Here is a 27,430-nt window from a genome sequence, read left to right on the forward strand (position 1 = left end):
AAAGTAGTCAGGTCCGGTCCAGAGGTCGCAATAGGCAGCAGTCAAAACAAAGGCAAGGCAGAGCTCAGACAGGACAAGGTAACAAGTACTTTGCACGAGCAAGGTTGGATAGCAACTGCCTGCTACTTAAAGGCCAGAGGCAGCTGCTGGCAATGAAAGTTCAAAGTAAGGCTTACTTCCTGTGAGGGCAGGGATTGCCAGGAGGCAAGATGGCCATGGTAGCTTCAGAGAAGGTGATGTCACTTCCTGTAAGCATTCATCCAGAATGTTCGGACGGGTCCCTTATAGTATCCCCCATTCAGGGTCGAACTCCAGGGCAACCAGGTCCTGGTTTTTCTCGCTGGAGCATGAAAATCTTGAGACAGCTCCTTTCCTCAGGACCATACACCTGCCAGTCTATCAGATACTGAATGGATCCCCTGGAGATACGAGAGTCAAGTATTTGCTGTAATTTATACTCAATTTGTCCCTCAATGGTTACCGGAGTAGGAGTAGGAAGGTCCTCTGAAAAGCAATTTTTCACCACAGGTTTCAGAAGGGATACGTGGAATGTGGTGGGGATTTATAATAAAGAGGGGAGCTCCAGTTGATAAGTGACCTCATTGATCTTCCGGACGATATTGTAGGGACTAATAAATAATGGCCCTAGTTTATCATAAGGTTGGCGTAGACAGATGTTCCGTGCTGAGAGCTATACATTATCCCCGAAGAAGTATGGGTCTGATAGCCTCCGATGTTGATCTGAAGACTTTTTTTTGTTTCTCAGTGCCTAAGTGAAGGGTTGCCTGAATCCCCTTCCAAAGGTCCAGGGCACAGAACTGGTATCAGCCGCTGGAACACCTTTTGCTGGATAATGAATGGGAAGGGTGCCGGGATGATAACCCCATGCTGCAAAAAATGAACAACAGCCCAGAGAGTCATGAGATAAACTGTTGCGTACAAATTCTGCCAGCAGTAGGAGTTCTGCCCAAATATTCTGATGTTCATTAATGTAACGTCTGAGATATTGCTCCAAGTATTGGTTGGTGTGCTCAGTTTGCCCATTGGATTGCGGGTGGTAGGCAGACGAAAAGTGAAGGTCAATCCCCAATCGCCTTCAGAACGCCTTCCAAAATATCGAAATGAACTGGGACCCTTGTCCGAGACGATGTGTAAAGGCAGTCCATGCAGATTAAATACCTCCTTGGTGATGATGTCCACCAGTTCAGAAGAAACAGGAAGTTTTTTAAGGGGTACTAAATGGGCTTGTTTCGTAAAACGATCAACAATAATTAGAATTGTCATCATAACCTGAGAGGGGGGAAGTTCCACAATGAAGTCCATGGATAGGTGTGTCCAGGGACTAGAGGGCATCGGCAATGGTTGCAGAAGCCCACAGGCTTAATTTTGGCCATCAAAAAGTCTTCTCAAGAAGTTAACATGTTTTCCGAAACCCCGGATGGTCTGCAAGTTTAGATCCGTGTCCCCATCGTAGGACCTCCAGGCGGAGTGAAGGAGGAATGAAAAGTTTGGATGCAGGAATCGCTATTCCAGCAGACACCCTGTTCTGGGATTTCTGAATACGATGGAGGATCATAATAGCTGACATAATTTTAGATGAGGGAATGATGGGAACCTTGACCGTAGAATCGGTGTCGTCTGTGGAGAACTGGCGTGATAGAACATCAGCATTTACGTTTTTGGAACCTGGGCGGTTGGAGATTATGTAGTTGAAGCAGCTAAAAAAAAAGTGCCCATCTAGCCTGACGGGTGTTTAACCTTAGTGCCCCCTCGAGATATTCTAAGTTATTATGATCTGTAAGTATTGTAACTGGTACGGTGGTTCCTTCAAGAAGATGCCTCCATTCCTCCAGAGCCATTTTTACGGATAGGAGGTTACGATTGCCGACATCGTATTTTTGTTCCATGGGGGTAAATGTTTTTGAGAAAAAGGAACATGGATATAACCGACCCTCAAACTTTCTTCTCTTACGTCACATACGTCAGAGGCATCCACTTCAACGATTAAAGGATGTCGAGGTTGGGGTGTTTCAAGATTGGTGGCGATGAAAAGATCTTCTAAAGCTTCAGAAACACCGCCTAGGCCTGTGGGGACCAGTTCCAGTGATCTGCTTGTTTTGTTGTCAAGGCCGTGATGGGTGCAACGATTTTGGAGAAGTCCCATATGAATCGCTTGTAGTAATTCGCGAAGCCCAGGAATCTCTGGATAGCTTTTAGTCATTTAGGTACTGGCCAATCCAGAACAGCAGAGACCTTGGCAGGGTCAATTTCCAGGCCCTGGGCAGGGATGATGTATCCGAGAAAAGAAAGGCGGGCTTTCTCGAACTCACACTTCTCGAATTTCACAAAGAGGCTGTTATCCAGGAGGCGGTTAAGGACCACCCTTACCTGCTGATGATGTTGTTCCATAGTTTTAGAATAAATTGTGTACAATCACGGAGGAGTCTAAAATGTATCCATCGCGTGTGTTGAAAGCAGTTTTCCACTCGTCACCCTGTCTTATCCTTATAAGGTTATAAGCTCCTCTAAGATCGAATTTGGTAAAAACAGTTGCCCCACACAGACGGTCAAAAAGTTCAGTGATCACGGGGAGAGAGTACCGGTTCTTGATAGTAATCTTATTCAAACTCCGGTAATCAATACAAGGCCTTAGTGATCCGTCCTTCTTTGCCACAAAGAAGAAACCTGCCCCAGCAGGAGAACAGGATTTACGAATGAATCCCCGCTTCAGATTCTCGTCAATGTATGTCATCATCGCCTTGGTTTCAGGTACGGAAAGAGGATATGTATGTTCACGAGGAGGAGTCATCCCAGGAAGAAGGTCGATCGCACAATCAAACGGTTGATGTACAGGTAATTCTTCAGCCTTTCACTTATCGAAGACCCACCTCAGGTCGGAGTAACAGGCTCGGAGACCGGGTAAGTCCTCCAGTGCACGCAGTAGAAGAGACCCCACCGGACGACAGGGTGAAAGACATCTGCCATGGCAGGCAGACCCTCAAAATCTTATCTGTCCCGAAAACCAATAAATCTGGGGATTGTGAGTACGTAGCCAGGGAAGCCCTAGAACCACATTGAAGGCTGGAGAATTGATGACATCCAACTGGACGAGTTCATGGTGCAAAAAAACAAGCGTAGCCCTGATTTGAACAGTCTCTTGTGATTTGACCCCCAATCCCAACGGTCTACCACCATTGGAAGCAATACACAAGGGTACGTCATTCTTCTGGAGAGGAATCTTGATTCGTTGAGCGAAAGCCTTATCCACAAATATACCAACAGCTCCGGAGTCCACGAAGCCCTTGGTTATCACGGAATGGTCTTGCCAGGATAGGCAGATGCGGACCATCAAACGACAAGGAGATGGGGAGGAGGTGCAGATACCCAGAGTAAACTTCCCTAGTTGCTCTGGGCACAGGTGTTTCCCGACATTTAGGACAGGTTCGTACCATGTGACCCATCTCGCCGTAGTAGAGGTGCAATCCAAGGATTGCCAGTGCTACTTCTCTCGTTCTGTCAAACACAAATTACCCAATTGCATGGGTTCCGTTGGTTCTCCTGGTGTTTCATTGGAAGGAGCCTGAATAGGTGGAGTCAGCGGAAGAAACCGGAACCTGTGAGAATTATCCTGCTCCTGACGTCTTTCCCTCATCCAAAGGTCCAGACATACAGTATGCAAAGTTCTTCCAGATCTGTGGGTAGGTCCCTGTACGTAAATTCGTCCTTCAGCCTCTCCTCAATGCCTTGATGGAAAGCAGCCTTCAAAGCACCCTCGTTCCAATTGATCTCCGCTGCTAGGGTCCTAAACGCGATAGCATATTGTCACATAGAGCGGGAGCCTTGTTTTAAGTGTAGTAATGCAAATTCAACAGAAGCCACACAGCTGGGGGTATCAAAGATTGTTCAGAAGGTTTGCATGAAAGCAACGGAATCGTCCAACAAGAGGGAACCCTTTTCATAAAGAGGTGAGGCCCAAGCTAATACTTCATCCATGAGGAGTGAAAAGATATATACCATTCAAGAGCGGTGGGTAGAGAAGGATGACTGTTGTGTGTTGAACTGCACCTGATACTGGTTCAAGAATCCTCTGCAAGCTGAGGAAAGCCCTGCATAGCAGACAGGAATCAGGATCTGGGGATCCCTTAGATCCACAGAATCTGGTGCAGTGTCACGAGCTAACAGCGCGGGCATAGATGGGATCACCCTGGGTGTACTGAGGTGACTGCACAGGGTCTGCAGCATGGCGGAGATAGAATCTAGTTTCTGATCCAGTGTAGCTAGATGGTGGCATGGGTTCCCAAAAGCTTGCCCTGAGAGACAACGGCGTTCACTACCATTGCGTAGCTTGTGCAACGTGTACTGTTGCTGACTGCAGAACAGGATATGGACACGCAGGGCAGAGGTAGGGAGTAATACACCGACCTTTGCCTGGGATCAGAGGCCTGAGATGCAGGGGTAGTCAGGTCTGGTTCCGAGGTTGAGATAAGCAGAGCCAAAACAAAGGCAAGGCAGAGCTCAGACAGGACAAGGTAACAAGTACTTTACACGAGCAAGGTTGGATAGCAACTGCCTGCTATTTAAAGGGCAGAGGCAGCTGCTGACAATGAAAGTTCAAAGTGAGGCTTACTTCCTGTGAGGGCATGGATTGCAAAGAGGCAAGATGGCCATGGTAGCTGTGGAGAAGGTGATGTCACTTCCTGTAAGCATTCATCCAGAATATTTGGACGGATCCTTTATAAGATGTAGCCAGATGGTTTCTTCTGCTAGCACAAGAAAAATCTAGGAAGATTTGGGGCTATGTCACAGAAATGTTGCAATAGATTTTTCTGCTATTTGAATGCAGACTAATAGCCCATTGAATTAACACAGTGGGGGTCCCTGTATTCCATTCAAATAGCAGGGCCCCCTGCTGTGTTAATCTGATGGGCCATTGTGTATTTTGTTGGCTAATGGATTAAACTGGTGTTGTCTAGTGGTTGTATTAATAAATTGTTGTGTTGGTTAGTGCTTTTAGCTATTACATTTATTTTGGGACTAGTGGTACGATTTATTTAATTGATTTGTTAGTGGTTTCATTTATTTAATTGATTGGCTAGTGGTTTTATTTAGTTAATTGCTTGGTTTGCTAGGGCTTTTAATTTTTGTTTCTTGGTGTTTAGGTGCTTGTTGTATCTGTTTTATTATTGTGTATTTTGGGCATTCATGCTTTTGTATTAGGATGACCTTTGACTGCTATAGTAGCTTATCATGCCCATATTATATGGGTATGATGTACTACTATGCCATTCAATGGGTACAGGATGGGTATAGTGGGTCTGGGGTGGGTGGTTAGGCCTCCCGGGTGGGTTAACCCCTTAATTACTATAGCGGTTATTAAGCGCTAAGGTTATTAAGGGGTTAGGGGCCATTAGGTTGTATATTTTTATGTATTGTTGCTGGCATCGGAGGCAATGGCACTGCAGTAAGCGGACAAGGATGACCTTCTTGTTGGCAGGGGTAAGTAGAACGGTTTTTATTTACTTTATTTATGCTGGCTGGCTAATGTTATGTTTAATAATGGGATAATAGTTATTTTGCACATTAATGTACTGTATGTGTTTGGTGGCGGAGGGGGGAAGGGGGAGGTGTATTTATTGAATGTAAGCCATATTTTTTTTTTTAAATACAGGAATGGTACCGCAGGCCAGTGGGGAACACCCGAGGACCCACAGATGCCTACGAGGACCACCAGAGGACCCCCGGGCGCCCACAGGGACAACCTGGGGACCCACGGACACCTGCGAAGAGGATCCGGGAGCCCATGTGGGGCCCCATGGACCTGCAGGGATCACCTGAGGGCCATCAGACACCCGTGGAAACCCCCCCGGGTTGCACTGTGGGGCCTGCGGACACCCGTGGGGACCAACCCAGGGACCGCCAAGGTTTGTGGTATTAATCTTGTGTGTAAAAAAATAAATAATGGTTTTATGTGGGGGCACAGGGGGGGGGGGTGGGTTGTGTATTGGTGGTTATTATATATTGTAATGTTTATTGGGGGCCTAGGAGGGGGGTAGTGGGGCTGTTGTGTGTATTGGTGTTTATTGCGGGTAGTGGGGGTGGGTGAAGGGGTTATTAGCCCCAAGAATGGGTGTTTAGGCCTACTGGCTGCTAGCGGGAGGGGTTAACCCCTTCATTACATTAGCGGTATTAACCTCTAAGGTAATGAAGGGGTTAAGTCCTCCTGCAACCCCCCTGCAAGGCCTAAACACCCACCAAGGGCCAAATACCTCCTTCATCCACCCATGCTACCCACAATAAGCATGGCACTGGTGGTTAACCCCTTCATTGTCTTAGCGGTTAGCCACTAAGGTAATGAAGTTGCCTGTGAGTGCATTTTTATTGCATGGGATGCATACCGGGGGTCTCCGGTGGTGAGATTAATAGCTATCAGCTCCGGAGATCCCGGCATCAATCCCAGGCAGGAAAATGCATTTTTTTTCTAAGTCCCATCTCGCCGCTTCTCGGCAGCTTCTCCCCACCTTCTTACCAAGTTTTTCTGGCAATGCGATTCGGAGAAGAAATCTAAATTCTAGGGTGGCGATCAGACTCGATAAGCTTATCGGGGCTACTAGAATTGAGCGAGTTTGAGAAACTGACTATAAGTGGCTTATCGCCGCGCTTTGGCGATTTTTATTTTTTCAGTAAAAAAGTTTGTTGAAAATTTCTAGTATAGGCAAAATGTCGGACCTCACAGAATAGCAGATGGCTTTTTTGATGAAAAACTGCAGATAACGGACTTATCTTTCTGCATAGGTCCCCAGGCCTCCCATGACACCACTCTCTAAAACTCCTACCCTAACTTCTCCTAAAACCTCTCCTTATAACTCCTCCCCTAATTGCTCCTTATAACTCCTCCCCTAACCGCTCCTAAAACCTCTCCTTATAACTCCTCCCCTAATTGCTCCTATAACCTTTCCCTGTAATCCCTTCCCTAACTGCTCCTATAACTACACAGTACTGTGTACACACCATAACACACTGATATGCACACAGATTTACACCCTGCTGTGTGCACACTATTATAACACAATGAAATGCTACAAGTTGTCCCATCTCTGCCTCACGGACCTCCACCTTACCTAGTTCCATCTCTTCCTCAGGAACTTCCACCTTACCTAGCACCATCTCTGCCTCAGGAACCTCCACCTTACCTAGCTCCATCTCTGCCTCAGGAACCTCCACCTTACCTAGCACCATCTCTGCCTCAGGAACCTCCACCTTACCTAGCACCATCTTTGCCTCTAGAACCTCCAACTTACCTAGCACCATCTCTGCCTCAGGTACCTCCTCCTTACCTAGCACCATCTCTGCCTCAGGTGGCTCCTCCTTACCAAGCACCACCTCTGCCTCAGTCCCCTCCTCCTTACCTAGCACCATCTCTGCCTCAGGTGCCTCACCCTTACCTAGCACCATCTCTGCCTCCAGTACCAAAACCTTATCTAGCACCATCTCTGCCTCCAGTACCTCCACTTTACCTAGTACCATCTATGCCTGAGGTACCTCCTCCTTACCTAGCACCAACTCTGCCTTGGGTACCTCCTCCTTACCTAGCACCATCTCTGCCAGAGTTACCTCCTCCTTACCTAGCACCATCTCTGCCACAGGTACCTCCTCCTTACCTAGCACCATCTCTGCCTCAGGTACCTCCTCCTTACCTAGCACCATCTCTGCCAGAGTTACCTCCTCCTTACCTAGCACCATCTCTGCCTCAGGAGCCACCTCGTTGCCTAGCACCATCTCTGCTTCAGGAACCTCCTCCTTACCTAGCACCATCTCTGCCTCAGGAGCCACCTCATTGCCTAGCACCATCTCTGCCTCAGGTACCTCCTCCTTACCTAGCACCATCTCTGCCTCAGGAGCCACCTCGTTGCCTAGCACCATCTCTGCCTCAGGTACCTCCTCCTTACCTAGCACCATCTCTGCCTCAGGAACCACCTCACTGCCTAGCACCATCTCTGCCTCAGCTACCTCCTCCTTACCTAGCACCATCTCTGCCTCAGGAGCCACCTCGTTGCCTAGCACCATCTCTGCCTCAGGAACCTCCTCCTTACCTAGCACCATCTCTGCCTCAGGAGCCACCTCGTTGCCTAGCACCATCTCTGCCTCAGGTACCTCCTCCTTACCTAGCACCATCTCTGCCTCAGGAGCCACCTCGTTGCCTAGGACCATCTCTGCCTCAGGTACCTCCTCCTTACCTAGCACCATCTCTGCCTCAGGAACCACCTCACTGCCTAGCACCATCTCTGCCTTAGGAACCTCCACCTTACCTAGCACCATCTCTGCCTCAGGAACCACCTCACTGCCTAGCACCATCTCTGCCTCAGGAACCACCTCGTTGCCTAGCACCATCTCTGCCTCAGGTACCTCCTCCTTACATAGCACCATCTCTGAACCAGTTACCTTCCCCTTACCTTGCACTATCACTTTGATGACCTCAGTAGAGAGTCCCTTTCCTGTTTCCTTGTTGTACACTTCCACCTTGTAATGTATTTCTCCTTTTGTATCCATACTTTTGATGTACAGGGACCCATTCTTGTGGAGCGTGCAGTTACAAAGATCCTCATTGGAATAAGTGATTTTATCATTGTTCTTGAACCAGGCTATTTTGGTGCTGCTTGCGTCAGTCCATGTCACCTGGTAGTTTTCTGCGTTGGGATATTTTGGAATATCCAGCTGTACAGAGTCGTGTAGGGCTGCATACACAGGGGGCTTCTCAGCTGCATCTGCTATGGGGGGAGAGAGAGTCCTGTTAAATGCCATAGAGATACAGGAGATTATTCACTAAAGTGCGCTAAAGTCAATGGATATTTCCATGTGACAGAGGGTAAAAATAGTAATGTTACTGACACTATAACCCAACATTAATAATAAAAACCTAAAGTGTATTCTGTAGCTCCAACATTAGCTATATAATACCAACCGTGACCCTAATTATATCACTGTGACCCCAACATTAACACTATAATACCAACCGTGACCCTAATTATATCACTGTGACCCCAAGATTAACACTATAATACCAACCGTGACCCTAATAATATCACTGTGACCACAACATTAACACTATAATACCAACCCTGACCCTAATTATATCACAGTGACCCCGACATTAACACTATAATACCAACCCTGACCCTAATTATATCACTGTGACCCCAACATTAACACTATAATACCAACCCTGACCCTAATTACTGTATATCACTGTGACCCCAACATTAACACTATAATACCAACCCTGACCCTAATTATATCACTGTGACCCCAACATTAACACTATCATACCAACCCTGACCCTAATTATATCCCAGTGACCCCAACATTAACACTATAATACCAACCCTGACCCTAATTATATCTCTTTGACCCCAACATTAACACTATAATACCAACCCTGACCCTAATTATATCACCGTGACCCCAACATTAACACTATCATACCAACCCTGACCCTAATTATATCACTGTGACCCCGACATTAACACTATAATACCAACCCTGACCCTAATTATATCACCGTGACCCCAACATTAACAATATAATACCAACCCTGACCCTAATTATATCACCGTGACCCCTACATTAACACTATAATACCAACCGTGACCTAATTATATCACCGTGACCCCAACATTAACACTATAATACCAACCCTGACCCTAATTATATCACTGTGACCCCGACATTAACACTATAATACCAACCGTGACCCTAATTATATCACCGTTACCTCAACATTAACACTATAATACCAACCGTGACCCTATTTATATCACCGTGACCCCAACATTAACACTATAATACCAACCCTGACCCTAATTATATCACTGTGACCCCGACATTAACACTATAATACCAACCGTGACCCTAATAATATCACTGTGAACACAACATTAACACTATAATACCAACCCTGACCCTAATTATATCACTGTGACCCCAACATTAACACTATCATACCAACCCTGACCCTAATTATATCACAGTGACCCCAACATTAACACTATAATACCAACCCTGACCCTAATTATATCTCTTTGACCCCAACATTAACACTATAATACTAACCCTGACCCTAATTATATCACCGTGACCCCAACATTAACACTATCATACCAACCCTGACCCTAATTATATCACTGTGACCCCGACATTAACACTATAATACCAACCCTGACCCTAATTATATCACCGTGGCCCCAACATTAACAATATAATACCAACCCTGACCCTAATTATATCACCGTGACCCCAACATTAACACTATAATACCAACCGTGACCTAATTATATCACCGTGACCCCAACATTAACACTATAATATCAACCCTGACCCTAATTATATCACTGTGACCCCGACATTAACACTATAATACCAACCGTGACCCTAATTATATCACCGTTACCTCAACATTAACACTATAATACCAACCGTGACCCTATTTATATCACCGTGACCCCAACATTAACACTATAATACCAACCCTGACCCTAATTATATCACTGTGACCCCGACATTAACACTATAATACCAACCCTGACCCTAATTATATCACCGTGACCCCAACATTAACAATATAATACCAACCCTGACCCTAATTATATCTCTGTGACCCCAACATTAACACTATAATACCCACCTGACCCTAATTATATCACCGTGACCCCAACAATAACACTATAATACCAACCGTGACCCTAATTATATCACCGTGACCCCAACATTGACACTATAATACCAACCCTGACCCTAATTATATCACTGTGACCCCGACATTAACACTATAATACCAACCCTGACCCTAATTATATCACTGTGACCCCGACATTAACACTATAATACCAACCCTGACCCTAATTATATCACCGTGACCCCAACATTAACAATATAATACCAACCCTGACCCTAATTATCTCTGTGACCCCAACATTAACACTATAATACCAACCCTGACCCTAATTATATCACTGTGACCCCGACATTAACACTATAATACCAACATTTAACAATGTGCCTGTGGTTTCTATGTACTAACCGGAAACGTTCCGACCTGTGCCAGCAGCATAGAAATACATGTTTGCATTGTCTTGGTGCTCACTGACGCAGACAAAATGGCAGATGAGTTTATATAGAGACATGTATGATTATTTATAGCAGCAACAAGCATGCTACGTGCAGACTAAATAGGGGATATACGGTCAATCCTTGACAGAGAATGAGAAGACATTTCTCTCTAAACAAAAGACATTATGGAACTGGAAAACATGCAGAGAAGAGCCACCAAATGAGTAAAGGGGATGGAAGGTCAGACTTGTCTGTCATCCTAAGGAGCGCTGATATCGATCATATTTTTTCTTCAATACAAGGAAAGTCCAACCTGGGGTCATCTTCTGAGATTACAGAACAGCACATGTTACCAGCAACAAAAGAGAGGATGCTGAGCTCATGGAAAATACAGTATGAAGGCAGATAAGGGAGGACCTCCGAAAAACACCAGGTACATTAGTACAAAGGAAAGGTTCGCAGTGATATGCAGAACGGGCAGAATATACGGAGGATCTGACTACGCAGAGTGAAGAATTGGTAGACTATTTATACAGGGATATATATTATTATATATCTGTCAGTAACTGGGGAGGGGGTTCATTTATTTTATGATGATGATTGAGATCTATGAACCAAAGTCCGTCTGCTGCTATATAGTGAGGAAAATAAAAAGATCCAGTGGAATCATTGTGGCTGTTTTTGCTAAATCTGATAAAACATAAACCCAGCGGCTGGAAAATGTTGCACTAAAGCTTTGTATTTGTCTTACTCTGCATCAATATCATATAAAGAAGTATTTTACACAGTTTAGCATTACAAAAAGTGTGAGGCATTTGTCTCGCGTTCCCCACCCCAGCGCCTGTGAGCGCAGAGGTCCACATGTGCTGCTCACATCTCCAGCACAAAACCACAAGCCCACAAACTGCTCTATTTCTCAGAAAGCAGTATATGAAGGAGATGTTACACATTTCCGCACCCCGCAGAACACATCACACCTGCTTTGTAGGCTAATTTAATATGTAGAATTAAACATAAAGGATAGGGTTATCGGTGAGAGATTTCTGCATTTCTTTAGCAGATTTTAGGGATGCCCAAAACTTTTGGACCATAAATGTAATTAGTTTGTAATATGGAATTAAAGTTCGGCGTCTATTGGAATAATTGTATTTTCCAATGTTGTCCTGTTATTTGGGGAGTGTTAACAGGGAGAGTGGGGAAGAGTTAAGGGGAGAGGTTATATGGGGAAATCGGAGGAGTTATAGGGATGGGTTATATGGGGCAATAGGAGGAGTTATAGGGAGAGGTTATATGGGGCAATAGGAGGGGTTATAGGGAACAGTTATATGGGGCAACAGGAGGAGTTATTGGAAACGGTTACATGTGGTAATAGGAGGAGCTATAGGGAGCGGGTATATGGGGTTATAGGAGGAGTTATAGGGAGAGGTTATATGGGGCAGTAGGAGGAGTTATAGGGAGCAATTATTGGAAGTAGTTATAGAGAGCGGTAATATACAGCAATGGGGAAGTTATGATGGAAGTGACACACTGCATTATTAGATACAACAAACTCCATCAGGTCTGATTCCCATAAATGATCACCAGGAAATGTAAGAATATTGTTGATTTGAAGAATAAGTCCAGAGCCGGATTTTCATATTTTACCAATAGTAGCCACCCGGCCTGTTTGTAGATGGAGCAGATCGTATAAAACAAAGGGCATGTATCAACTAATTTATCTATTTAACTATTTATCAAATAACTCCAGCGCTGCCATGGGAAAATCACCTTCCCATTAATGGGCTTTGTTAGTGTGATAAATGTGACGCAGTTTGCTTTGCACCATCACAAGATCACTTTTACATCCACGAGTCTTTGTTACTCAACCCCCTCCCCCCCTCCCCCCTGCAACCTCCTGCCCCCCCCCCTGCCCCTCTCCCCCCTGCAACCTCCTGCCCCCCCCCCCCCCTGCCCCTCTCCCCCCTGCCCCCACCGCCAACCTTGGACTTATTATCCTTTCTCTCGTGCATACGGGAGTCCTCTCAAAGTGCCTGGAAAGAGAACGTCAAATAGGGCAACCCAAGCACCGGCAGAAAGCAGCGCCAGGATTACAGCGCCAGGATTACAGCGCCAGGATTACAGCGCCAGGATTACAGCGCCAGTGTGCTAAACGGACTATATGTAGCCACAAGGAGAAGTTCAATGGGCACCACTACCGTTCTGCAGCGGGGGGAGCGTTTGGGGCAGTTCTCCCGTTCTGCAGCGGGGGAGAGTTTGGGGCAGTTCTCCCGTTCTGCAGCGGGGGAGAGTTTGGGGCAGTTCTCCCGTTCTGCAGCGGGGGAGAGTTTGGGGCAGTTCTGCAGTGAGGGGTGGAGAGTTTGGGGCAGTTCTGCAGTGAGGGGGGGAGAGTTTGGGGCAGTTCTCCCGTTCTGCAGCGAGGGGGGGAGAGTTTGGGGCAGTTCTGCAGCGAGGGAGGGGAGAGTTTGGGGCAGTTCTCCTGTTCTGCAGCGAGGAGAGAGTTTGGGGCAGTTCTCCCGTTCTGCAGCGAGGGGAGAGTTTGGGGCAGTTCTGCAGTGAGGGGAGAGTTTGAGGCAGTTCTCCCGTTCTGCAGCGAGGGGGAGAGTTTGGGGCAGTTCTCCCGTTCTGCAGCGAGGGGGAGAGTTTGGGGCAGTTCTGCAGCGAGGGGGGGAGAGTTTGGGGCAGTTCTCCCGTTCTGCAGCTAGGGGGGGAGAGTTTGGGGCAGTTCTGCAGCGAGGGGGGGAGAGTTTGGGGCAGTTCTCACCTTCTGCAGCGAGGGGGAGAGTTTGGGGCAGTTCTCCCGTTCTGCAGCGAGGGGGAGAGTTTGGGGCAGTTCTCCTGTTCTGCAGAGGGGGGGGGGGAGAGTTTAGGGCTGATCTCCTGTTCTGCAGTGAGGAGAGAGTTTGGGGCAATTCTCCCGTTGTGCAGCAAAGGGGGAGAGTTTGGGGCAGTTCTGCAGTGAGGGGGAGAGTTTGGGGCAGTTCTGCAGTGAGGGGGAAAGTTTGGGGCAGTTCTGCAGCGGGTGGAGAGTTTGGGGCAGTTCTGCAGCGGGTGGAGAGTTTGGGGCATTTCTGCAGCGAGGGGGAGAGTTTGGGGCAGTTCTGCAGTGAGGGGGAAAGTTTGGGGCAGTTCTGCAGTAAGGGGGAGAGTTTGGGTCAGTTCTCACCTTCTGCAGCGAGGGGGGAGAGTGTTTGGGGCAGTTCTCCTGTTGTGCAGCACGGGGAGAGTTTGGGGCAGTTCTCCCATTCTGCAGCGAGGGGAGAGTTTGGGGCAGTTAGGGGAGAGTTTGGGGCAGTTCTGCAGCGAGGGGGAGAGTTTGGGGCAGTTATCCCGTTCTGCAGCGAGGGGAGAGTTTGGGGCAGTTAGGGGAGAGTTTGGGGCAGTTCTGCAGCGAGGGGGATAGTTTGGGGCAGTTCTCCCGTTCTGCAGCGAGGGGAGAGTTTGGGGCAGTTAGGGGAGAGTTTGGGGCAGTTCTGCCATTCTGCAGCGAGGGGAGAGTTTGGGATTTATTTATGAAAGTCTCTGCGGGGAAGGTGGGACCAAATGTACCAAATTTATCCCAGTGAAACAAAGCACTCCACACGAGCAGCTGAAGGAGCAGAGCCACTGAGGCTATTAGACAGTGAGTGCTGGTACTTACGTAGATTTGTTAGTACTATACAGGGGAAAAAGGGTCCCCTTTTGTTCCGTGCACCCTGCAATTGCATATTTTTAACACCATCAGAGTGCTGTCTATCGTCCCCTTTTACCCTTAAACAGGATATTCTGCTTTGATTCAGTAAATATGAGGCGGATTTAATTGATTTTTTGCACAATAAGAAGACTTGGGTACAAATCCTGTAAAAAGCCATTGGATAAATCCGGTGCCGTGTCTTGGCAGCAGCTGTGTGGATATTTCTTACCTGTGAGAAGCAGGAGCCAGATCCCCCCCCAGACGGACAGCGGCAGAGTTCCCCGTGGCTGCATCGCCCCCTGTGCTCCTGGGTCTGTGGTGCCCGCAGAGTAGATGGTGGAGCTGAGTAATGTGTGACTGAGTACAGAGGCGGGGAGAGAGGAGGAAGCGGAGGAGGAGGGGAGTGTGACGGTGAGGGGGTAACCAGGCTCTCAATAAAGTTATTAAGTCCGTCTTGTTACCTCTGATCCGTATTTGGGGTTTTAGAGTGTCAGTTTATTGTACCTGCCATGTATGTGTAACGGGTATTCCCCCCCACCCAATCGCAGATATAGTGTGAGTGAGGAGAACCTATTGTTACCAGGTGTGGTACGTTACCTGTTAGGCTCACAGGAGGGCTGAGCTTCCACCACAGGGAACCTGGGGCAAGTATAATACTATGTGAATAACCAGCGCCTCCACCTGCGATAGCTCCCACCAGAGGGGGAGTGGTTCCTCGCAGGAAATATAAATATCACTCCACACAACGTATGTAAAACAACCAATGACTTTAATTGCAGCAACCATAAGCATATGCACATATATCAACAGGTGTCCCTCCCTAGAGGAGACACTAACTACCTCGTCGCGCAGGACGCTACCTCCACCGGATGATCCCACCCAGTGTCCAGTACCCCCACACAGTATCACCCCACCCACAAGTGAGATAGATATGTGTGACTGCGCAGCCACTCTGTCCCGTGTGAATGTGATATGACTCGTTGGTGCACTTGTTGATTACCTGCCGGGCACTCCGGTGCTCGGGCCTGCCAAGCAACTTCACAAAGGATCCTGATGTCGGCTGAATGCATGAGCTACCGTCCGGGGCGATCCCACCCGCATGGCTGCTGAGCCCAAACCTCTGGATGGACGCGCGGCGTCCGCTGTGTCCCTAACTGGCTCTGGATAGTAAGTGGCAGGGTCCCTAACCTGGGGCCTGTCCCTGACACAACTCGCACTATTGGGTGGCTCAGGGCTATCTGGGGCCTTGGGGGCTGCTGGCCTGGTGCAGGGAGTCACTGACTCCTGCACCCTACCTCCTCCCCTAGCTTCTCCTGGCGCTGACTGACTAGCATGCTGCAAGCCCGCAAAATGTATCTCTTCTCTCCTGCAGGGAGATGCTGTAGCCCTATTGGCTCCCTGGGGCCACATGGGTCGCGGCTGAGGCTCATGGGACTTGTAGTCCCTTCCAAGAGTCTTCCCTGGTAGGTTAGCGTTCGTACGCTTATCACTGCGAACACATAGGGAATGGCGGCGCCCTGCCGCCCTGCTTCGGGAGTGCCGGGAGCCCTAGCAACGCACCTGCGGCCCTGACAACCGGCCTCTCGCGTCCCCAGCAACCCCTTGAAGCCAGGTCCTCACCGCTCCCACTCTTGTGATCGGCTGACAGGACCGCCATTGGACTCGGCGGCCCCCGCGATCGCTAGCAAGGTGAGGGGGGGGGGCTTGACTGGCAGAGGGGATCTGGCTGCCTTCCTCCCCCTGGTGAAATCCCAACCTCGTCGCTTGCATAGCCGACATAACCATGCACCAACATTATATAATAAAAATGCAGTACATAGAATATACAACATATCACATGAGCTTTGTATAACTTGGTACCCCACACAACACCCACAGTAATACCCGACGCCAACTCAGTGATTGCTGTTTGCCAAGACCAAGCGTGGGGTGCCCCCAACTGATCATGTGGGGGTACCTCACTTTTACGTTTGTGAGCCTCCCCCGGGAGAATCTCTTGGAGAGCATGCTCTAGGGTAACAGTAACAGGGTCCTTACTACTTCCTCCCCCTGGTGGACGGAATAGTACCATGTCTCTTGGCCAGACCTTTACCCGGCCATCCGCAGCATGGATGCGATAGGCTAGGAGGTCTTGACCCTTTCCACGGTCCACCACATGGTGAATGCAGCGCTCCTTTTTGGGCTTAAAGGAGGCAATTTTCACTAAATCCCGCCCCACACAGTCCTTGTCCCTACGTACGTGAAATGGTTCCACTGGGAAGCGAGCGATTAGCCATGTCTCTGTCCTCAAAGCCTCTGTTTCATCCTGCAGGGGATAAAGGGTTAATACTGTACCGCTGCGGTGATTCACAGTGGCCAACAGGTCCTCGGGAGGCTGTCAGTTCCCACCTCGGCTGTCTCGGGACCTGTCCCCGGCGCTTCTGGGGCAGTTCACTCACTGTCTCAAAACTCGGGAGCGTTGGATCCCAGTTCTGGGACCATTTTGGTTGGAGCGCACGGGCTCACAATCAGATCAGGAGCCTTTTTCACGGCTGCCTCCATCGGAGCCTGTGGGGAGGAAGGAGTTTCCTCACCACTCCGCTGTCTTGCGATAGGTTCCGGTTCATCTGGAACACGGTCAGGTACCATCTGTGCTTCACTGGATATCAGAATGGGGCTGACTTTTCTCTTCGCCTCGACGATAGGCGGTAGGTACTGGTCCATTCGCATCCCTGGACAGCTATCTTCTAAGGGGGACACCTCCGCCAGGACGCGATGCCGAGTGGAGCTAATCGCCCTGGTGGCCAGACTTAAGGAGCTACTGTGCTCCGCAGTCACCTGGAGGCTCACACCCGACACCCATGGGGCAGTCAACTCACCCTTGTCTTCGTTTGGTACTGGTCCCCAGCCTAGGACCGATGGTACCATTGGAGTAGGCCGGACTGGCCATTGTAGGGCACATGGGCCCACAGCAGGGTCCGCAGCAGATGGGATAAATGTCTCTTTATCTTCAGCTTCATTTGTGTGGTCTGCCGGCTGGCACATCACCACAGCTGGTTGTTGGCCGCTGGAATCACTAAGAGGGGATGGGGGTAGAGACACCTTACCCTGTGATTCCGGAATCTGCGGATCAGGAATCGGCAGTCCTGAGTGTGGAACCGAGTCTAGAACCGGGGTACATGGACCCCCTGGAACATCTGTTATAGCACACTGACTCGGTATGACCGCAGCATCACAACTATGCATTTTGATCATGGTAGCTTGAAAAAATTGTGGTTCTAGAGCAGAGTCTAGAACCGTAGCTAGAGCGCACGGGCCCTCCGAAACCTCCAAAATTTCTGTGAGAGGAGTAGATTGGCTAGCTACACTGACCGGCTCCGTATTAAAGTCGACCACTTTTTCCTCTGCGGATTCTGCAGGCTGGGGTATAATAGGTTTCAAGAAACATGTCCCACAGCGGACACATTCGGGCTCCCACGCCAGTTCGCCTCTAGAACAGTCACAGTTGGCACTAAAACATTGTATACACATTTCTCCGTCCACCTCGGTTGTCTTGAAGTCTAACGAGAACTGGAATAGGTCGATTCCCTGGTCACAGGCTTCCTGAAGGCAGGGACACAGTAGCGCGAGTGCATCTATTCCGGGCAATTGCCGGCCCTTATACGCGTTAGAGTGTAACTCTGTGCAGTCTATTTCATTCCCAGGGGGGAAATAATCTGTTTCTGCAACAGTGTCTGGTTGAAGATCACTGTGCTTGCTCCCCCTGGTGGGATGTGAAGGAGGGGCAGCACACTCTTTCAATGAGTGATTCTGGCTCTGCACTGCGTCACTCAGTTGGCGGGGGTTGTGTTTAGGTTTTCCTGCCAATCCCGGACAGTTTTCTGCAAGATCTTTCTGCGCCTTGAGCGCAGCACCACGTGCACGCTGCCAACTTGGGGAAAGTTGCCATGGCGCTTGGTCAGAGTAGACTAAAGGGTAACCCTCAGGGAGGCACCCTGGCATAAACAATGTGGACGGTACCTCTGACAGGCATATATCCCACGTGTGTGTCACCACAAAAAGCATAGAACTCCACGTGGACGTGGGGTCTTGATCTGCATCTATAATAAGGGCGTACGACCACCCGGGGATTTTACACACATGAGCACAGACCTCATCTGATATATTTGCAGGAAGGCCTTCTACGGCCACCACACGGTGGGGCTAACATCTAACCTCAAGGCCCAGGCGAGGACCTCGTGTCCGGACTTAACAAACATGGTGGACAATTTGACAAAAAAATGGACCCGGGCACCCCAAGTCTGGATCTCAGCAGCGCCTCCAAATGTAACGGGTATTCCCCCACCCAATCGCAGATAGATTGTGAGTGCGGAGAACCTATTGTTGCCAGGTGTGGTGCTTTACCTGTTAGGCAAACGGGAGAACTGAGCTTCCGCCACAGGGAACCTGGGGCAAGTATAATACTATGTGAATAACCTCGTACTTGGTGCAGTGCCTCCACCTGCGATGGCTCCCACCAGAGGGGGAGTGGTTCCTCACAGGAAATATAAATATCACTCCACACAACGTATGTAAAACAACCAATGACTTTACTTGCAGCAACCATACGCATATGCACATATCTCAACAGGTGTCCCGCCCTAGAGGAGACACTAACTACTGCGTCTTGCAGGACGCTACCTCCACCTCCACCGGATGATCCCACCAGTGTCCAGTAACCCCACACAGTATTACCCCATCCTTCAAGTGAGATAGATATGTGTGACTGCGCAGCCACTCTGTCCCGTGTGAATGTGATATGACTCGTTGGTGCACTTGTGGATTACCTGCCGGATACTCCGGTGCCCGGGCCTGCCAAGGAACTTCACAAAGGATCCTGATGTCGGCAGAATGCAGGAACTACCGTCCGGGGCGATCCCACCCGGATGGCTGCTGCAGCAGCAGCGAAGGTCTGAGCCCAAACCTCTGGATGGCTGTGTCCCTAACTGGCTCTGGATAGTAAGTGACAGGTTCCCTAACCTGGGGCCTGTCCCAGAAAGAACTCAAAGCTACTGGGTGGCTCAGGGCTATCTGGGGCCTTGGGGGCTGCTGGCCTGGTGCAGGGAGTCACTGACTCCTGCACCCTACCTCCTTCCCCTAACTGCTCCTGGCGCTGACTGACTAGCGTGCTGCAAGCCCATGAAAATTATCTATTCTCCCCTGCAGGGAGATGCTGTAGCCCTATTGGCTCCCTGGGGTCACATGGGTTGCAGCTGAGGCTCATGCGACTTGTAGTCCCTTCCAAGAGCCTTCCCTGGTAGGTTAGCGTTCGTGCGCTTATCACTGCGCATGCGCAATGTCCCTGTCTGGCCACTGCATGCAGGGACTCACTGCGCATGCGCAAACACATAGGGAATAGCGGCGCTCTGCTTCAGGAGCGTCGGGAGCCCTAGCGACGCGTCTGCGGCCCTGAAAACCGGCCGCTCGAGTCCCCAGCAACCCCCTTGAAGCCAGGTCCTCACCGCTCCCACTCTTGTGATCGGCTGACAGGACCACCATTGGACTCGGCGGCCCCCGCGATCGCTAGCAAGGTGAGGGGGGCTTGACTGGCAGAGGGGACCTGGCTACACATGTATATCTGCGACAATAAAGGATTTTTGTGTTGTTACTTTTCCAGGTGGGCCAGCAAGCAGAGATCGCTGGGGAAGGGGGGGGGAGGTGCCAGCAAGCAGAGATCGCTGGGGGAGATGGGGGGGGAATGCCAGCAAGCAGAGATCACTGGGCTATGAGTTTCAAGGGGGGTGGGGGGAGGGGGGTTTAGGGAGAAAGTCTTGTCAGAATGTGTCTAGCAAGTCGGGTTCCAGAGTTGCTGGATACCCCAAAAATGTACCCGGTAGTCAGGCCGGTTTCTTGGATACATTGAGACACATTGATCCGGCAAAATGTCCCCTTGAAAACGCTTGTGCGATTCACCGTCAGGACTCCCTGCTTCAGCTCAGACCAGAAAGGTAAATGAGGCACAGGAGTGCAAGGTTTCCCTGAAACGGTAAAGGGGTCCCTAGTATAAGGAGGGGGGGGGGTGCCCAGTTAATGTCCTGATCACCCAGAACCTGGAATAGGGGTTCTGGGGGTGCTCCAACCCTAGATAAGGTTGTGAGGGTTTTAATAGTGTACGTCCAATTTTCAGTGTGTGGGGATCCGGCAGTGAATATGGACTTAGGAAAGTATGTGACAGTATATCTTTATTAAAGTGTATTATACTGCTGCGGCACAGTTTATTCGAGCATTTGCCCGTTCTGTGCCGCAGCAGTAGCCTGGCGCGCGCCCGAGAGTGACGGGCGCGCGCCGAAGCAGCGGAAGAGCGCCCTCCGATCGGGGCGCTCTCCCTACCGCTGCCGGGTCCGCCGGGTCCCCCGGAACCCCCTGCCGCTGTCCCGCGATCGCGGGACACCAGGGCTCCCTCGGGGAGCCCCTGGACGCGCGTGCAGGGGGCGCACGCTCCCGAAGATGCGTGACCGCGCGTCTATGACGCGCGGCACGCCGAGGGGCGGCCACTAGCAAGCCGGGAAATCTCCCGGCTTGCGGATCTGGCCGCAGTGTAATAAACTGTGTCGCCAGTGTAGTACAGATACGTGTGCACGGTATTATGAGCCGGGGACTCCCAGGTCCACGGTTCCGAGAGACCATGTGGCTACCAAGTCTGGTGCCACCAAGTCTGCTCGGGTCCCGGACATGAAAGCCTCAGAGGTTGCCAAGGTGTGGAAGCCATTTGGGTGCTGGAGTTAGGCTCAAGTACTCACGTCCTGGGATGAATGGGAGTCCTCGGATCACCATCTGCCCCAGCCCAGACTGTGAGGAGCCTAACTCCGCAGGTGGCTTCTGCCTGACAAGCGGCAGAGGCGCCAGGTTGGCGTGTGCGCTTGTCAGAATCCGAATCCACGCTTGCTCGGCTTAGATAGACTAGCAACGCTCTGATTGGCTGGTAGGATTCTTCCCACGCTCGGATTGGCTGTAGTATTTCATGAATGAACTCTGAAATACTATAAGAATACCTCAGCCAATCCGGACGAGAGATTATAAGCGCGAGAACAGCAGCGGCAAATTTGAAATTAACAAAAGATGCTCTGAGAGAAATAGCAGCGACCGGTGTCAGGAATTTAAAGGTGAGAAGTTTTATAAGTCCCACTATTCAGGGCCAAGTTATGTGAGTAGAACGTAGCGGTCGCGACTGGAACTACACGCCGAAAAGATTACCAGGACGTGTGGTACTAACTCCCGGTCAGGGGATTTTGACATCTCCGGAGCGGATACAGCGGTGGCGTCAGGAACTTCAGGCCGATTTGAGTTCCAGGACATTTTGGGACAAGTCCCGGTCAACCTACCTCTTATTTCACCTACAGTAGGAAAGTTTAGTTTTTTAGCCTAGAGTCCCAGTAAGTGTGTTTTGTCCTGTATTTTGTAATCCTGTGTGTACGTCTGTTTCTATGGAATAAATGACAATTTGTTTTACTATCTTGTTTTGCTCAGTGAATGATCCCGGTTAAATGGTGTAAATACCTGGTCCGTGACAGGGAGAGAGGAGGAGGGCCGAGAGAGGAGGAGGGCCGAGAGAGGAGGAGGGCTGAGAGAGGAGGAGGGCCGAGAGAGCGAGTGCACACGCTAAGGCTGCGGTCCCAGTTATCACTGTGACACGCGCTCCTGGCGGGGGTGGGGCGGCGCGTGCACAGCGTTACCTGCAATCTGCGGTCTTCCAGGGAGAGATGGAGATTGCGACTGGAGGGGTCATGGTCAGGGATTTGCGGGGGCGTGGCCATCACATCAAGCGGCTGGTTCGCCCTCATTGGGTGAACCGCCGGCGCCTCCGGTACAAGGTCTAAACTCAATTTCATTGAGTTTAAAAAAACCTGTCAGTACGGCGCGGCTGCACCTTCAGCGGGAAGGTGAGTACTGGGCCCAGCCCCATTGAGGGGCGGTGCTTATACGCACAGCGCACGCCGAGGCATTTGCTGTAGCAGTGACTGGGACCGCAGCCTTAGAGCTCTCGTTGTAAGAGCTCTGCAGCTCTCAGAAAATACCACTGGTAGAGAAACTCCCACATCTAGTCTCAATCTGGAAGCAGTTTCGCAGAAGTTATACCGTAGGAAGTAGTCACTGTATATAGGGCAATATCAGGAGTTATACTTGTGACGGTAGGGGGTAACCAGGTTCTCAAATACAGGTTAAGCCCATTTTGGTTACCCCTGATCTGTGTATATGGGTCCAAGATAGTAAGCTCTTGGGCCCAGTAATATTGTATGATTCCAATGTACTATACATAATAAAAGTATTTTCTGTGTTTTTGCCTTTCCGGGCATGCAATCAAGCAGGGATTTCTAGGGGATGAGTTTCAGGGGTGCTTTGCGGAGGATCCGTTAACAGAATGTGCCTAGGAGGTTGGGGTCCGGAGTTGTCCGTTCCCCCATAAATATACCCAGGAATCATGCCTGATTCTCGGATACATGTAGGCACATTGTCCCGGCAATACCTCCCGTTAAAAACTTAACCGCGACTCACCACTAGGGTTCCCTGCTTCAGCACAGCCCAGAGAGGAAAATGAGGCACAGGGATGAATATGGATTCCTGTAGCTGAAGGAATCCCTAGGTTAAGGGGGTACCCCAGCTAGTGCCAAGGTGACGACAACCAGTGTAGGGTTTGTGGGTGCCCCAACCGTATATAAGGTTGAGGGGGGACTCTGAGAGTCCAGACTGGGTCCAAGGGAAAGTGTGTGGGGAATAAGGCAGGTAGAAATAAAAGTAAAACCTCTTTCTTCTTCTTCTGTCCCCTGTACCCAGAAACTCAGAAGTATATTGTATTGTATGTCTTTATTTACATAGCTTAGGATCCAGGGCAGGAAGGGAGCAGCATCATCAGGAACACCCAGAAAAAAATACAAAACTCATCATAGTGTGGTATGAAAAATAAATATATGTCAATATGTGAAACTTGGCTCTTTAGATAACCTACTTACAAAATGTAAGATATATAATAGCAGGTTTGTAATTGTGATGGATCTTTGGACACCTCAGGTTTTGGGCTGCAGCAAACATCAGATAGGGGTGGTGTCAGGCAAGATGATGTTTTCACTCTGGCAGCAGCTTCCAATCAGTCATATGCAATCATACAAAGATAAGGGAAACAATAGTGCTTTACCAGATAACACAAAGTTTTATCGTGAAGACGAGCAGGAAATGTACTCACACTATATTAAATGAGCACATTCACATCATGGTTTCTTTAGAAATCAGGGTATTGGATCGGCAGATGGAGAGATCCCTCACTTCACTCCGCTTCCTTGTCCTCCACGAGGGTGCCCCCTCGTCCGGTGCCAGATGGATGGCGTCTGTCGTCACTTCCTGGCCTGGCGGTGACGACTTCCGGTGGGTGTGAGTAGAGCGGAGAGTAGGGGGAACGCCGGTCCAAAACTATGCCTCCGTGAATACAGCAGAAAGACAGTTCCCAAACGGTAGATACAGCTGGGCTCTGCTAACTGTCTGCAAGTTTCTTTAGCTCAACGCGTTTCACTGCATGCCGCAGCTTCCTCAGGAGCAATGTTGCCTGAGGAAGCTGCGGCATGCAGTGAAACGCGTTGAGCTAAAGAAACTTGCAGACAGTTAGCAGAGCCCAGCTGTATCTACCGTTTGGGAACTGTCTTTCTGCTGTATTCACGGAGGCATAGTTTTGGACCGGCGTTCCCCCTACTCTCCGCTCTACTCACACCCACCGGAAGTCGTCACCGCCAGGCCAGGAAGTGACGACAGACGCCATCCATCTGGCACCGGACGAGGGGGCACCCTCGTGGAGGACAAGGAAGCGGAGTGAAGTGAGGGATCTCTCCATCTGCCGATCCAATACCCTGATTCCTAAAGAAACCATGATGTGAATGTGCTCATTTAATATAGTGTGAGTACATTTCCTGCTCGTCTTCACGATAAAACTTTGTGTTATTTGGTAAAGCACTATTGTTTCCCTTATCTTTGTATGATTGCATATGACTGATTGGAAGCTGCTGCCAGAGTGAAAACATCATCTTGCCTGACACCACCCCTATCTGATGTTTGCTGCAGCCCAAAACCTGAGGTGTCCAAAGATCCATCACAATTACAAACCTGCTATTATATATCTTACATTTTGTAAGTAGGTTATCTAAAGAGCCAAGTTTCACATATTGACATATATTTATTTTTCATACCACACTATGATGAGTTTTGTATTTTTTTCTGGTTGTTCCTGATGATGCTGCTCCCTTCCTGCCCTGGATCCTAAACTGTTGTAAGGGAATCAGTGCATATTCCCTGGAAGGTTGAGAGAATTCGTCAGTTTCACAAACTTTTAATTTTATTTTTTTTTGAGCACTTTTATAGTTGTTAAGCGCCTTTCCAAGTCACTGGGTTTCACTTTATTTACATAGTGCCATAATTGTACATAGCGCTTCACAGTAGTAATATACGTGGTAATCAAATAAATAACAGATCATATAAATAACAGATCATGGCAATAAGTGCTTCAGACATAAAAGTAACATTAAGGAAGAGGAGTCCCTGCCCCGAGGAGCTTACAGTCTAATTGGTAGGTAGGGGAACGTATAGAGACAGTAGGAGGGAGTTCTGGTAAGTGCGTCTGCCTTAGTGTATTAAAAAGAGACAGGGGGTGCCCAATGCTGCATCCAATTGACAAAACATATATAATTAAATACTTCAATAATAATAATATTAAATACTTGGTTATTTAGTTAACCCTTTGGCCAAAGGCGTCATAAGCCTGCATACCAACGTCAAGGTATAACCAAAATAATGCAGGTCCTACACTACACTGTGAACCCTTCCTTTTACCTCTGTGAGAGGGGAAGAACCATAATGGGTCTTGTTCCTGCAGCAAGTGAAATGACCTTCCAAGTTAAAAAGGTGAAGGAGTACAGGTTTCCCTGAGCAGAGAGATACATTGTTGTGAGCTGAGTCAGGAAGTCAGTAGGAGCTGGGACATAGATAGGGGAGGGTGTGTAGGTTCAGGGAGCAAGTGGCCCCTGCACTAGGCCAAGGACCCCCTAGGCCCCAGTAAGGCCCCATTCATTGATAGTTTGTGGCTGCTACAGGGACATGCCCTAGATAGGGAACGGATCCCCTTAGCAGGCCAGTATATTCTGTTGGAAAAAGGACGCCATCGCGGAGACTTTGGCGCTGGACACAGACGGGTCCTCTTGAGTTGTTCTGCTGTACCCGGGTGCAGGAGCCCCGGGCAGGTACAGTCATCAAGTGCACCAACTTTAACACCAGTCACACCCTTGGAATATTTTGGGACTCTTGGGGACTCTGTGTGAGATACACCATATTGGGCACAAGGTGGGGATATGGCCCTGCGAAATCTGGAGGATAGTTGTATTATTAGTGATCCATATATAGCGTTATGTGATGTGTTACACCTAGCTATGCTACCAGTAAAGCCCTTTCTGTATTTACTAATGTGTATGTGTTCATTGTAAGAGTGTCCTGCGAGGGGCTGCTTCCTGTCAGGAATCGGCGTTCTCCTCGCTCCCCACACAGAGCACTCCCTCCCGCAGTGAGCCCCTGGACACACAAAACAATCCTGCCTTACCGGCCTCCACGGCTCCTCACCCCTGCCGCCGCCGGCGGGATAACTCCCCTCGGTGATTCCTCTGCTCGGCGCCGGGCGTGCCCACGCCCTCCTGCACGCACACCTGCACCATCCACTGGCTCGGTTCACACGCGTACACGAGTTACGGAGCACACTCCTTGGACAACGCTCACTCTGGTAATCCCTTGAACACGGCTTGGACTACGACCTATCTCCACTCTCCACTCCCTGACTTCGGCAAGGCATCATTCACTCTACCTCTACAACCGGTACCGGCAAGTATTGTCTACCTTACTACACCTGGCCTGGCAACGCTTCATACCACACTCCGGACACGCTCCCTTTGCTGCGGGTGCATGTATTACCATTTCCCCCTTCAGCTCAGCGGACGGGTCTGGTCTACGGGCAGCACCGGCGTAACATTATGTACAGCCACAAGACGCAGACCAGACCGAACTTCACCAGTTTCTCTGCAATCTGCTTCAGCAAAACCAGGCCATGGCGGATCAAATTGTGGCACTTAAACGCCAGGTCGCAGTACTCTCAGACAGGCTTTTGGAGACTAACTGGGGACAAGAGGCTCTCGTCTCCGTGTTCTGGCAAGGCCTGGCAGATCCCATCAAGGATGAACTCTCTCGCCAATCCAGGCCAGATCAATTAGAGGTCCTCATTGATTTGGCTGTTCGAGTGGATCAACGTATCCAGGTACGCCGCTCAGAGCGTCAGCGCACTCGCGTCCATAACTTTCAAGTTCCGTTCTCCAGTACTCCCAGCAACACTCCTGCTCCCCCAAAGGGGTACCTTACCTCTTCGTCCTGCACTGTAGTTGCCAGAGCCAATGCAATTGGGGGTACAACGCATCCGCACACCGATACGGCAGTTCCGCCACGCCGGGGGATTGTGTTTCTACTGCAGATCCATGGAACATCTGGTTCGGGAGTGTCCACTGCATCCGTGAAACGGGAACACCCAGTGAGTACAGAGGGGCTCTCTCTGGGTGTAATGTCTCCACGTCCCCTTTCTAAATGTGAACTCCCTAAGAAACTTACATTTCCAGTCTCCCTTTCAGG

At 49.5% G+C, this 27,430-nt stretch overlaps 1 protein-coding gene across 3 annotated transcripts in view; it reads right to left on the bottom strand.

The window, feature by feature from the left end:
• Positions 1-15,220, bottom strand: part of CD2 (CD2 molecule) — a 65,755-nt gene extending 50,535 nt beyond the window's left edge. Inside the window, exons 1-2 of one of the 3 annotated variants that reach the window (XM_075592959.1) lie at positions 15,003-15,212; positions 8,451-8,762 (exon numbers count right to left, since the gene is read on the bottom strand). In XM_075592959.1, coding sequence (XP_075449074.1) covers positions 8,451-8,762; positions 15,003-15,066 — 376 coding nt within the window. In that variant the 5' untranslated portion in view covers positions 15,067-15,212. Of the gene's footprint in view, positions 1-8,450; positions 8,766-15,002 lie in introns of all 3 variants that reach the window. The other 2 variants (XM_075592958.1, XM_075592960.1) reach the window with 2 other exon arrangements.
• Between the last annotated feature and the right edge of the window lie 12,210 nt (positions 15,221-27,430).

This window comes from Ascaphus truei, chromosome 3, assembly GCF_040206685.1.
Source record: "Ascaphus truei isolate aAscTru1 chromosome 3, aAscTru1.hap1, whole genome shotgun sequence".
Taxonomy (NCBI): Eukaryota; Metazoa; Chordata; class Amphibia; order Anura; family Ascaphidae; genus Ascaphus; species Ascaphus truei.